Raw genomic sequence first — 13,891 nt, forward strand, 5'->3', positions numbered from 1 at the left:
AGGGCCTGACGGAATATTACCTAGGCTACTCCACGAGGCGAGGGAAGAGATTGCTGAGCCTCTGGCTAGGATCTTTATGTCCTCGTTGTCCACGGTAATGGTACTGGAGGATTGGAGGGAGGTGAATTTTGTCCCCTTGTTCAAAAAAGGCAGTAGGGATATTCTGGGTAATTATAGACCAGTGAGCCTTACGTCTGTGGTGGGAAAGCTGTGGGAAAAGATTCTTAGAGATAGGATCTATGGGTATTTAGAGAATCATGGTCTGATCAGGGACAGTCGGCATGGTTTTGTGAAGGGCAGATCATGTCTAACAAGCCTGATAGAGTTCTTTGGGGAGGTGACCAGGCATATAGATGAGGGTAGTGCAGTGGATGTGATCTACATGGATTTTAGTAAGGCATTTGACAAGGTTCCACACGGTAGGCTTATTCAGAAAGTCAGAAGGCATGGGATCCAGGGAAGTTTGGCCAGGTGGATTCAGAATTAGCTTGCCTACAGAAGGCAGAGGGTCATGGTGGAGGGAGTACATTCAGATTGGAGGGTTGTGACTAGTGGTGTCCCACAAGGATCTGTTATGGGACCTCTAATTTTCGTGATTTTTTATTAACGAAATGGATATGGGGGTAGAAGGGTGGGTTGGCAAGTTTTCACATGACACAAAGGTTGGTGGTGTTGTAGATAGTGTAGAGGATTGTTGAAGATTGCAGAGAGACATTGCTAGGATGCAGAAGTGGGCTGAGAAGTGGCAGATGGAGTTTAACTCGGAGAAGTGTGAGGTGGTATACCTTGGAAAGACAAACTTCAAGGCAGAGTACAAAATAAATGACAGGATACTTGGTAGTGTGGAGGAGCAGAGGGATCTGGGGGTCCACAGATCCCTGAAAGTTGCCTCACAAGTAGATAGGGTAGTTAAGAAAGCTTATGGGGTATTAGCTTTCATAAGTCAAGGGATAGAGTTTAAGAGTTGCGAGGTAATGATGCAGCTCTATAAAACTCTGGTTAGGCCACACTTGGAGTACTGTGTCCAGTTCTGGTTGCTTCACTATAGGAAGGATGTGGAAGCATTGGAAAGGGTACAGAGGAGATTTACCCGGATGCTGCCTGGTTTAGAGAATATGGATTATGATCAGAGATTAAGGGAGTCAGGGCTTTACTCTTTGGAGAGAAGGAGGATGAGAGGAGACATGATAGAGGTGGACAAGATATTAAGGGGAATAGACAGAGTGGACAGCCAGCGCCTCTTCCCCAAGGCACCACTGCTCAGTACAAGAGGACATGGCTTTAAGGTAAGGGGAGGGAAGCTCAAGGGGGATATTAGAGGAAAGTTTTTTTTACTCAGAGAGTGGTTGGTACGTGGAATGCAATGCCTGAATCAGTGGCTGAGGCACATACACTAGTGAAGTTTCAGAGACTACTAGACAGGTATACAGAGGAATTTAAGGTGGGGGGGTTATATGGGAGGCAGGGTCTGAGGGTCAGCACAACATTATGGGCCAAAAGGCCTGTAATGTGCTGTAGTATTCTATGTTCTATGTACATCACTTCCTGGATGTAAGCTTTTTTTAAATATATAACTTCCTGGACTGGTGAATTTTGATTCGACTTGATGCACACGGTGAAAAGTCATTCGTGTGCACTACGTAAACAATAATGGTTGCTTCTGACCTGAGGAACATCACTCACTAAGACCCGGAAGTCAAGTCAGAATCTGTCTTCGCAATGCTTGAGCGAAACCACATTTAGCATAGCTGCAACATGAGTCTGCGCAAGAGCTCAAGGCCAAGAGTGAGGGCAGCTTATACAAAGTGCAAAGTTGAGATGCAAATGGAGAAAGTTCATTAAGACATGGAGAGAGCATGTATGGAGGCTACATTAAGTGTACTCACGGAAAAGTGAGAAGCTGAGTCTGCCTCAGCAGAGGCAAAGGTATTTGAGGCAGCAGCTGACTTGAACTGTGGTGACTCTACAATGCAAATCAGTCATGCATTGCTATCACAATAGATAATGCATCTTACTAAAGATGTCCAAACGCATATTGGCTTAAAAAAGATGGCACTCCAGCTCTACAAGGAAAAGCTGTCCACACCGCACGATGAGCATACCTTTCACATAGTCCAGGTATTGAGAGCCAAGGTTAAGGGCAGCGAAGACCCACAACACCCCCTTCTGCAGTCCCACCACTGCAAAGACCTCAGTCAACTGATGCCAATCCTAACCACACAGACATGGACAGACTGAACTTCCATCCAACCCAGGACACACATCTGGCAAACCAGTCTCCACAATGCCCTTATTCAGAAGCCACAGCTTGGTATCTAGCTTGTCACGACCCAGTCACAGCAGGACTAAAGGTGTTCAACAACCAGTTTGCCAGTTATCTGTTCTGGAAGTCAAGCTTCTGCAATGTCATGGAAAAACTAAGTGTCAAATCTAGCAAAGAGCTACGTAGACCTTCTCCGTACGTAGGTTGGTGCAACATGCAAGAAGGGTTATGGAAATTTACAGCAATAATCTAGCTAAGTGCTGTAGCAGAAGACGGACAAATGTTATAGCTCTGCAGAGGGAATTGAACAACTTCTTTTCAATGGAAAATAATTTTCCAAAGCTCTCATGCAAGGAACCACAGAAACTACAAGAGATTGTAGAACTGATGTTGAAATTGCAAGCTGCTGAAAATGAGTGTTACCTGCTACGAGTGAGTTTCCCGGTCACAGCCAGAGGAATAAACTCAGTACACCATGTTAGTCAGTGCAGGAATAAGATAATGGTACAGATGAATGAGTGGCTGAGGAAGTGGTACAGGGAGCAGGGTTTCAGATTTCTGGATCATTGGGATCTCTTTTGGAAAAGGTATGACCCATACAAAAAGGACAGGTTACACCTGAGACCAGGTGGGACCAATATCCTTGCAGGCAGGAGCACTAGAGCTGTTGGGGAGGGTTTAAACTAAGTTTGCAGGGGGTGGGAAAAGGGGGTGATTGAGCTGAAGATGGGTATACCGGTAGATGCTGTGTGAAATAGTGAGGATGGACAAGTAGATGATAGGGCAAAACTCCTGTCAATTTGGGTGAAGTGGTATAACATGGGAGAAAATCAAAAATGAATAAAGGATTGAAGGAGTTATATTTTAATGCATGTACTATACAAGGTAAGGTCAATGATCTTGTAGCACAGTTAGAGATTGGCAGATATGATGCTATGGGCATCACTGAGACATGGCAGAATTCAGATCATAGTTCAGAGTTTGACATCCAAGGATACATATTAAATCGAAAGAACAGGCAGATAGGCAGAGGAGGTGGGGTAGCTCTGTTGATAAAAACTGAAAGCAAATCCTTAGAAAGAAGTGACAGATTGTAGGATCACAAGATCGTTATGGGTACAGTTAAGAAACTGGAAGTGTAAAAAGACCCTGATGGCAGTTTCATACAGGCCCCCGAACAGCAGCCAAGATGTGGAATATAAATTTCAATGAGAAATAGAACAGGCATGTAATAAGAGTAATGTTACAGAAGCCATAGAGGAGTTTAATAGGCAAGTAGACAGGAAAAATTAGGTAGGAGCTGGATCCCAACGAGGGTATTTATAAAATACCATGGTGTAATGAGACAATTTTTTTAGAGCAGCTTGTGATTGAGCCCACTAGAGGAACGGCAATACTGGATTGGGTGTTGTGTAATGAATCAGATTTGTTTTAGGGGTTTAAGGTAAAGGAACGCTTGAGAGACAGTGATCGTTATATGATAGAATTCACCCTACAGTTTGAAAGGGTGAAGATAAAGTCAGGTATATCAGTATTTCAGTGGAGTAAAGGGAATTACAGAGTCATGTGTGAAGAGCTGGCCGAAGTTGATTGGAAGGGGACAGGAATGACAGCAAAACAGCAATGGCAGGAGTTTCTGCGGGGCATTTCAGAAGATGCAGACAGACAAATCCCAAAGATGAACAGGTAATCTAAAGGATTGTTGAGACAACTGAGCATGATAAGGGAAGTCAAATTGAGAATAAAAGCAAAAGAGAGGGCCTATAATATAGCAAAATTTAATGGGAAGTTGGAGGATTGGGAATCTTTTAAAAAAAAACAACTGACTATAAAGACCATAAGGAGAGAAAAGATGAAATGTGAATTTAAGTTAGCCAAAACAATCAGAGTGGATACCAGAAGTGTTTTTCAGATATACTTTATAAGAAATAAATAGAGGCAAGAGTGAATATTGGACCACTGGAAATGGCGGACAAACTTAATAGGTATCTTGTGCCCACCTCTGCTGTCTAAGAGAATAGCAGTATGACAGACATTTGAGAGAGCCGGGGGCAGAAGTGAGTATAGTTGCTATCAGTAAGGATAAGGTGCATGGGAAGCTGAAAAGTCTGAAGGTAGATAAGTCACCTGAACCAGATGGACTGCATCCCAGGATTCGGAAAGAGGTAGCTAAAAAGACTGTGAAGGCATTATAATCTTCCAAGTACCATGAGATTCTGAAATGGTTCAGGAAAGTGGAAAACTGCAATCATCTCTTCAGTCCTTAAGAAGGGGAGAAGGCAGAAGACAGGAATTTTTAGGCCAGTTAGCCTGACTTCAGTGGTTGGGAAGATGTTGGAGTCTATTATTAAAGATGAGATCTCAGGGCTCTTGGAGATACATGATAAATTATGCCTAGCCAGAAGGAAATCATGCCTGAAATCTGTTGGAATTCTTTGAAGAAATAATAGACAGGATAGACAAGAGAGAATCAGTGGATGTTCATAGCCTGCTGAGGGCTAGATCTGTGGCGTTCAAGTCTGGTAACCCAGGATTATACAAGAAGACCAGGTAAAAATTACAGTCTCAAGGGCAAAGGAAAAATTCTGAACGAGGCTGGGGGTGGAATCAGATGCACTTCAACCCTGCATTACTTCCTACAAAGCAAAACCTAACATTGTGAATGGCCATGATGCTTCACTTGAAGACAAGCTCAACGCCTCAACATTCTTTGACATATTCAGTGTTCAGAGTTCTGTTTCCCCTAACGTTCTAAAGACATGTTCTGGAAGAAGAGCCAGTGGATTTGTGGTGGAGTCAATTGGAGGTCTGCTCTGCTTGCCCTTGCCAAATCTCATTGAGAGTGACCATATTCCCAAACTCAGGGATGAAATTTGAAGCTGCACATCTTAAAGCCATTGCTGACAAGATCCCCCACTTGGCTATTCTGCTGATATTCTCTTGGTGCTTGGCAGAGACACCATCCGTGCACATAAGGTATGTGAACAGCACAATGCACTGGACCTGGGCTTGGTCACAGTTGGTGAAGTCTGCTTCAATAGTGCTCATCAGTCCAGTGTCAGCACATTTAAAACTAATGTCTGGAGAACAGGCACCCAAGTAATTTCAGACCCTGAGACAGTAGAATCTATATAAAAGAGATGATTTTACATAGATGAGCACCCCGACGTACTTACCTCCCCTCAACCCTATCTAGGCTAGCTGGACTTCCGTCACACTGAAGATTATTATCCGCTGGCACCTTCCATCGAAGATGAGGTCTTCCTTTGAATCATGAATAAAAAGTTTAGCTAAGGTAAGTCAAACAGTTGGGTCGCACCCCTTCCTTTCAGGTCTCCATGACAACAGCTACCAAACAAGAGAGTCGACTCGTGTCCCTCATTGAGAAGGAAACCAGAAATGAAAGATCATTACGTCTAGTTCACGGAGAGACTCTACAGAAACGACAATCTTGCTAACTTTGTGACTCCACCAAATTCCAACAAAGAAAGTTGGTATTTGCCCAACTTCCATGTTTACCATCCCCAGAATCCAGCAGAAATGCAAATTGACTTTGGTTCAAAGTGTGCATTTCAAAGGCAGATCACGAAACAATGTGCTCCTGCAGTGTTGAGACCTTAATAACAGTCATGCAGTTTAGAATGGAGTCCATCGCAGTGATGGTAGACATCGAACAAATGTTTCACAGCTTCTTAGTGAGAGAGGATCACCGGTGTTACCTCACATTCTTGTGTTTTCATGATCACCAACTGGACAATGAGATTCTTGAGCGCTGCATGAGAGTTCTTGGATTAGTAACTGCCCCTCACCAGTAGTGGCAATCCATGGCTTTAAAAGGACAGCTATTGAGGGAGAGATGGAATTTGGGACTGAAGCACAGGGGTACATATAAAGGCATTTCTGTGTTCATGATGGTCTTAAGTCATTTTCTAGTGGAAAAGCAGTCAGCTGGCTGAAAACATTGCAAGACATTTTGGCAAAGGCTAATCTCAAACTGCACAAGATCACATCCAATAGAGCTGAGGTCATGCAACATTTCCCATCTGACGATTAAGCCAAAGGTCTGCAGAATCATGATATTGCGCAGGACCTCCCTTCTATGCAACACAATCTGGGCCTTGAACCGGACCTCATTACTGACACACTTACTTTCCAGGTCACTGAAATTGAAGGACCCTATCTGAATTACAGCGTGGTATTGACTATCAATAGTCTATTTGACTCTCTTGGATTCTCTGCTTCAGTCAGTATCCAGCGACTCTTCATGTTAAGAGAGGTGACCTCAAACACTTGTGCACTGTGTGTCCCACTCCCTAAACATGAGCGTAACAAAAATGGTGCTCTTCCCTTCAGGATCTTAAAGGTTTGAAGATTCCAAAAACTGATACAATTTTGCTACCTACAGTTCAAATGAAAGAGGGCTGCTTCTTCTGTATGCATCAACTAAAGCTATTGCCGCTGAAGTTGGCACTACTCGATATAGTGAAGTTAGATTCATCCTGGGTGAGGCAAAGCTCACTCCCTAATCAGAACTCACTGTATCAAGGTTGGAAGTCAGTGCTGCTGTTCTAGCAGTTGACATGGCAGAGGTGATAACCGAAGAGCTCAACGCTGAGCTAGATTATATCAAGTCCTTTACCGACAGTAAGGTTGTGCTCAGTTTCTTTTTTCATGAAACAAAGGTAGTCTATGCTTCTGCACATAATAGGATCCAATGTATCAGGAAAACATCTCAGAGTCAATGGAACTATGTTCCTATTGATCTCAACCTGGCTGATTATAACATAAGACGGCTCCAAGATAATCAGCTCATCCTCTCCTCATGGTTAACTTGGTCCAACATATCTTACTGATCTCCAACATGAACATAGCAGGAAACTTTTGACTAGGGTGACCCTGAGCCAGATGTCGAAATACATCAAATCTTGACCAACATCATTCATTTATCATGGTCCAACCTGTCAGTATACACTTAGAGCATTTTCAAGCTGGAAGTTGCTTAGCAGAGCAGTTGCTTGGCTCTTACATATTTCTCATTCCTTTACAAGAGTAGACAAAGCAAAAGAGCAATAGAATCAGCCAAGGTTAGAATCCTTACTGTTGTTCAAAGACCGGTTTATGTAGAGGAACTGCAGTGAGTCACAAAGCAGGAACCTCTCCCTAAACAAAGTCCCCTTAGTAAACTCCATCCATTTCTTGAATCTGAAGGGCTACCACAATTTGGAAGATGTGTTAGGAAGGCACAGCTCACTTTAGGGTAACTCACCCAGTGATCATTCTGAGTAAGCACCACATCACCTCTCTGCTCATTAGATATTTCCACAAGCAAGTATGTCATTGTGGTGAACTGCATATACCTGTCTGGACACACCCCCTGCTGACTGCTCCTGTGGCTCCTCCCACAGACCCCGGTATAAAGGCGGTTGAGGCCAGAGCCCGGCCTCTCAGTCTCCAGGATATAGTATGGTAGTCACTCACTGCTTGTTCCTTCCTCCAGTCAATAAATGCTGATATCTCGCCTTTACGTCTCAGAGTGAGCTATTGATGGTGCATCAATCATCAAGGCCAATATATTTGAAAAGATAGAACAGTTGTTTTAAAGAACAGTCTCTGAGGCTGTCCTTCTTTAATCAAAGACTTTATAAAGCGATCACTTGACTATTAGTTTCAGTAGTTCAGTTTGACATGCCAGGCAGGGAGTGGTCTTGCCTCTGGGGGCACAACTCATTTTGTACGAACATCATTTCCTGTATGCAAGTTTTTTTAAAATATAATTTCCTGTGCAGATTAATTTTGATTCAATTTGAAACACATGGTAGAAAGACGTCTATCATCCTCTATTTGTCTTTGAAACTGCAGTATCTTTTCACAAGTAAGAATTCTCAGTAAAAATCCTGAAGAAAGCTTCTAACCTGGGTGATTTTTTAGATGTTTAACTCACTGCATAGCTGTGTAGATACACACTGCAAGGACACAGATTGCTCTACAATAATTATAAATCTATTTAATCTTCTAATTCTGCCCAAACATTTGTCCATAACTATATCTTTCAAGGATGAGGATATTCCTTTCAGGGCAAAGGAAAGAACTGATTGGACTCTCAAAGCACAAATATATATTTTGTCATGGCACAGAAAAAGAAAATATTCCTTTTGCTATTTTTTCTTTAATTCTTGTTAATGGTATGTACAATTGAAGAAGCTTTGTAATTCCCATGCATTTAATTATACAGTATCCACTGTACATGAATGATGGTGAAATGAGGTGAAATCTAAATGTTAATAGTGAGGAAAGTAATAAAAACATGTGGTTTTCTCTCAGGCTCTATTAACAATCACCTATTTTTAACTTGCAAATACAGTTATATGATAACATACTTGGATGCACTTCCATTTGAGAAACGGGTGCTGCATTGAGTATACTTTTCAGATCCATCTCCTGGATCTCTCCATCTTCATCTCCATCTTCTCTCTCCTCTCTTTTTTCTAAAAAGAAAACACCAAACTTGCAGGTTTGGTGGGACTTACTGGTCACCTGGTGTTTGGTGTACTTTAATAAAATGTTCTTATATAGTAAGTAAATGTCAAGGACTTGTAGAGAAACATTTGATTTCGGTGTTAAACTGCTGGGCAATGAGACAGCAACTAGAGCAAGGTTACGACTTGTGGAAGTAGTGTGATGTGTGACTAATTAGAATGTGAAAAAAAAGATCAGATATTTAGTGTCCTAAACTTTGAGAAAGCTAGAACTAGAACAAAATGAATTTCAAATCTATTATCCACTTAGCCACAGAAGTAGTAACTTATGCGCCAGTTGCTTACCCTGAAGAGAATACCACATCTAAGACAATGTCATTAATAGGAGCAACTCATTTCTTATGCACACCAGATGGCAAGACTTCTTGTTCTTCTAGTTTCTTGCTTTTTCAGCATTGTTCTAACTATTCCATCATTCGCATTTATTCATTGCCTTGTCAAATTTATGCCTCTCGAAATAATAATTTTACTCCCACATGAACCTCATCTTTGATTAGTTACTCATTTTTAAGGCCTTTTTAAAAAAATTTGATCAACATTGTTGCTTACTTTTTCATCTGTGCTTCAAAGACTTTTGTCAGCACTTCATGTGTTGTGGCATGTAATAATTTTTAATGCAAAGCCGCATGTTTTAATTATGAATCGATAAGCTACAAGAGTGAGAATTGCTACAGCTTCAGTTATTCCCCTGGTCCATGTAAGGAAAACTCAGGATACTGCAACTGCTGGAATCTGTAGCAACAAACAATTTGCTGGAAGGAACTCAGCGGGTTAAGCAGCATCCATAGGGGAAAGGAACTGTTGATGTTTTAGTCAACACTCTGTATCAGGACATGAAATGTTAGGAACTTGACATTTCATTGGGAATATCTTTCACTTTTGCTCAATCTACCTTGACATTTTGTTGTATAGTTGCTATTAATCTGGAAATGCTGCATTTCAGAAGCCACACCAACTCAAACCTGGTCAGTACTGTACTTGGATGGACAATCACCTCAGAATACCAGGTCCAGTATTCAACTGTATGAAATTACTAAGCTGTTCCAATGGCTCCAGTGGCCTTTGAAGTGAATTTGAATTTAATGATCTTGGTTATAGCTTTTGGCTGTTATTCAATTACTAGAAATATAATGCAGGGACCTGAGCTATGTTTCAATGGAGGAATTACAAAGCTGAGCAAGCATAATAAAAATTGTCCAAAGGCAAAAAGTAAACTGGGATACAATCTAATTTTAACTCACAAAATACTTTAATAGAAATTGCGAGCTCCTACTCACCTCCCTCCACTGTATGGTCTCAATCCCTTGCACATACAGAACACATACTGTGGAAGAAAAGAGACATTTAGTCACAAAGAGCAAAACAGCACAACTGAATAGAGCTTATTTTAATAGTCTGCAAGGAAAATTTTTCTTTAAACATCATTGTAGAGACAATGTCTTAAGCTTAACTTGCATGCCCTTTACAACATTAGCCACCATCCAGATTGATCCCCCCCCCCCCCTCAACATCCAAGACATGGCTTTCTTCTTGCTGTTGCCATAAAGAAGGTGGTACAGTGCCCCCAGGACTGTCACTGCTAGGTTCCGCAACTGTTATTACTCCTCAAACATTAGGCTCTTGAACCAAAGAGGAGAACTTCACTCCACTTGCCAAATCCATGAAATGTTCCCCTAACCAATTGACTCACTGTCAAGGACTCTTTATCCCATGTTTTTTGATATTTGTTGCTTACTTATTTATTATTATTATTACTTCTTTTTGCATTTGCATAGTTTGTTGTCTTCTGCCCTATGGTTGAACACCCATGTTGGTTATTATCCTATGGATTTATTGGGTATGCCCATAAGAAAATGAATCACAGGGTTGTATATGGTGACATACATATGCTTTGATAATAAACTTACTTTGAACTTTGAAAAATACGCTACATACTTTAGGGCAGGACACAGAAAAGTAAAGGCTTTAAAGCTGAACTGCCTGGACTCTGGGAAAAGCCAAAGGACTTCTATCAATTCCCCTTAGTTAATTAGGGTCTCTTGGTGTTCATGGGATAGTGACCAAAACTTAGATCACTATCAAGATCAACTCACTTTAAGACCTACTGAAACAGCTTAATTGGAAAGACACCTCAGTGATGAGCTTCTCACTCTGGAGAACATTCAGAATCAGAATTCTGGAACCAGAATCCTTCATACCTGGGACTCACAAAACATTAGTATTCACAGTACTGTACAAAAGTCCTAGGCACATGTAAAAAAAAATCTGTAAAGCACAGATGCTTTCAAAATAATGAAATGAAAGCTTTTAAATTTCAGAAAAAAACTATAAAGAGCAGTAAACAGTAAAAGTTAAATCAAATCAATATTTGACATGGCCACCCTTTGCCTTTAAAACTGCATTGATTTTCAAAGTACATTGTCATGCAGTTTTATAAGAAAATTGGTTGGTACGTTGTTCCAAGCATCCTGGAGAACTTGCCTCAGTTTTTTCTGCAGACTCTGGCAGTCTCGCATGCTTCTGTTTTTCCAGGTAGTCCCAGACTGCCTTGATGATGATGAGATCTGGGGTCTGTGAAGGCCATAGTATCTGTTGCAGAACTCATTGTTCTTCTTTTCACTGAAGATAGTTCTTTTTGACATTGGCCATGCACATGGGGTTATTGTCCTGCTGCAGAATTAAGTTGGAACTGATCAGTATTGCGTGATGGATGAGAATCTGCCTGTACTTCTCAGCATTGAGGATTCCATTAATACTGACCAGATCGTCAACTCCATTTGCGGAAATGCAGTCCCAAACCTGCAGGGAATGTGCACTGGGCTTCATTGTTCACTCAGCCATGCAGCACACTACACTCCAGCTTCTTGACAGACAGAACGCCTCCTGTACGAACCAAGTAGGTCAAAGTTTGGCTCATCAGTCCAGAGCACTTGCTGCCATTGTTTAGCAGTCCTTGTGTTTGTGTGCGTAGTTGAGTCCCTTGCCTTTATTTCCACTTCGGAGGGGTGGCTTTTTGGCAGCAACTCTTCCATGAAGACTGCTCTGACAAGACTTCTATGGGGGGTGTACTTGGGTTTAAGTGGTCTCTATGAGTTCAGAGCTGATAGCAGTGCTGGACATCTTCTGACTTAGAAGGGACATCAGTTTTATGTATCTCTCACCTGCTGCATTCAGTTTCTGTGGCTGTTTCTGGTCCTCAACCTTGTTCATCTCTTTGTGCTTCTTCAGAAGAGCTTGGACATCACATCTTGAAACTCTTGTCTGCCATGACATTTCTGCTTGGGAAGGACCTTGCTGATGCAGGATGACAATGTTGCATCTTGTTGCTATGCTCACTCTTGCCACAATGTAAGAATTGATCATTTGAAAGTTAACATGACGTATCTGCCACACCCTCACCTTTTAGTTTGGTTATCCTTTGCCCAATTTGATTCCCTCTACACCATTTCTGTTTCAGTTAACCAGTTTAGTTCATTCAACACATTATGGCATTGATCATTAGCATCTTGTTTGTTACCTTAGTTTAATCATGCACTGGGTTAAAGACCTACAAAATAATCAAGATTTTACTTGAAAAGTGGTCTAATATTTAATGTTAAGTTCTTAAATGAATACAAACATTACTCTGTAACTTTTAATTTTTTTGGAAAATAAATGTTTGAAAATCTAAAATGTTCTCTTTTCTACTGACATGCTAATGCAGAAGACAAAAAGTAAATATCTAAAACAAAATTTATATGAAAAACCTTGGGTGCCTAAGACCTTTGCACAGAACTGTAATTGCTCGTCATCGAGGGTGGCATGGTAGTGTAGCAGTTAGTGTTATGCTTTACAGTGCCAGCAACCTGGGTTCAGTTCCCAACGCTGTCTGTAAGGATGTTCTCCAAGTAGGCTTCCTTTAGCTACACCAGGTTCCTCACTCAACACAGACACATGCGGATTAGTAGGTTAATTAGTCACACGTGTGTCTTCGGGTAGCATGACCTCATCGGGATGGAACGGCAGTTACTCTGCTTTATCACCAAATAAATAAACAAGCCTATATTCAAAATAGCTAAATTAAGCCTCACATTAGCAAATTTGCATATGGACATCAAAATAATTGTGCATACATACTGCTCATCATAGTGTCCGATATTTAAAGAGGGATCTACCCAAGCAAGTTTTAGCACTTCCCGCCCCACCCGCCCCAACTCAGTTTTAGCTGCTGAGATTATGAGCACTTTGAACTGAGGGGAAATGTATTACAAAGCTTTGGCCTTCCTGTGCTAACTAATCAAAGGGTAGATCGTGTTACAATTATGTAATATAGCAAACAAAAGGGTGAGTGATCTTCAGAGCCATTACTTAAATTGTATAAATAATGGTCTGAAATTTAAAAATCTGTTTGTAGTTGCCAGGGATCAGAGACATTGCCGAAATTGGTTCTGTGGAAATGATTAGATCTGAGGATTAAATGAATAAGATCAGTGAAAAACAGATCCATTTCCAAACGTAAATCATTGAACAAGATGTGACATTAATGGGAGTAACATACACAGTCAGATTTTAGCTGAAAGCAATAACTGATAACCATCAGAGTGAAGATGTTCCAGAGTTCATTAATGGTATTAGAGCACTAAGGTGCTGCCACCATTTGAATTATTTTAGGTTTAAATTGTTAAATAAATTTCCTTCTATCATAACCAGTCACTTCCTCAACATGACAAAAAGAGTATCAATAACTGACAGTTTCTGGTAATCATAGGTTTTTAAGCTTGTGAATATTTCACAAAGATTAAGATATTGTTTATTCTATTGAACTTCCCAGGGATTAATGAATATGATCTTAAAATGAGAATTAAACCAATTTTTTTAAACATTGTAAAAATGAAAATCATGCAAGATGGACGAAGTTGATATCAGAATATTATTAACTATGATATTCTGGATGTTCAGAATTTCAACACTGGCAATATGGTTAATGGAAATGAAAATCAGTAAGTATACAGAAAGCAGTGATCAGATGTGCCCCCGTGACATTTCAGCCAAGTTCATACTTAATTCAAAGGATTAAGAAAGCAGAGTACCATGCCACAGACAACTCTAGATG

The 13,891-nt window shown here is 40.8% G+C and overlaps 1 protein-coding gene across 2 annotated transcripts in view; it reads right to left on the reverse strand.

Moving 5' to 3' along the window:
- Positions 1-13,891, reverse strand: part of LOC132381139 (copine-8-like) — a 660,843-nt gene that overhangs the window by 524,556 nt on the left and 122,396 nt on the right. For both annotated transcript variants that reach the window (XM_059950410.1, XM_059950409.1), the window contains one exon: positions 10,077-10,123. In XM_059950410.1, the coding sequence (XP_059806393.1) occupies positions 10,077-10,123 (47 nt within the window). The remainder of the gene's footprint in view (positions 1-10,076; positions 10,124-13,891) is intronic.

This window comes from Hypanus sabinus, chromosome 25 (assembly GCF_030144855.1).
Source record: "Hypanus sabinus isolate sHypSab1 chromosome 25, sHypSab1.hap1, whole genome shotgun sequence".
NCBI classification, from domain to species: domain Eukaryota; kingdom Metazoa; phylum Chordata; class Chondrichthyes; order Myliobatiformes; family Dasyatidae; genus Hypanus; species Hypanus sabinus.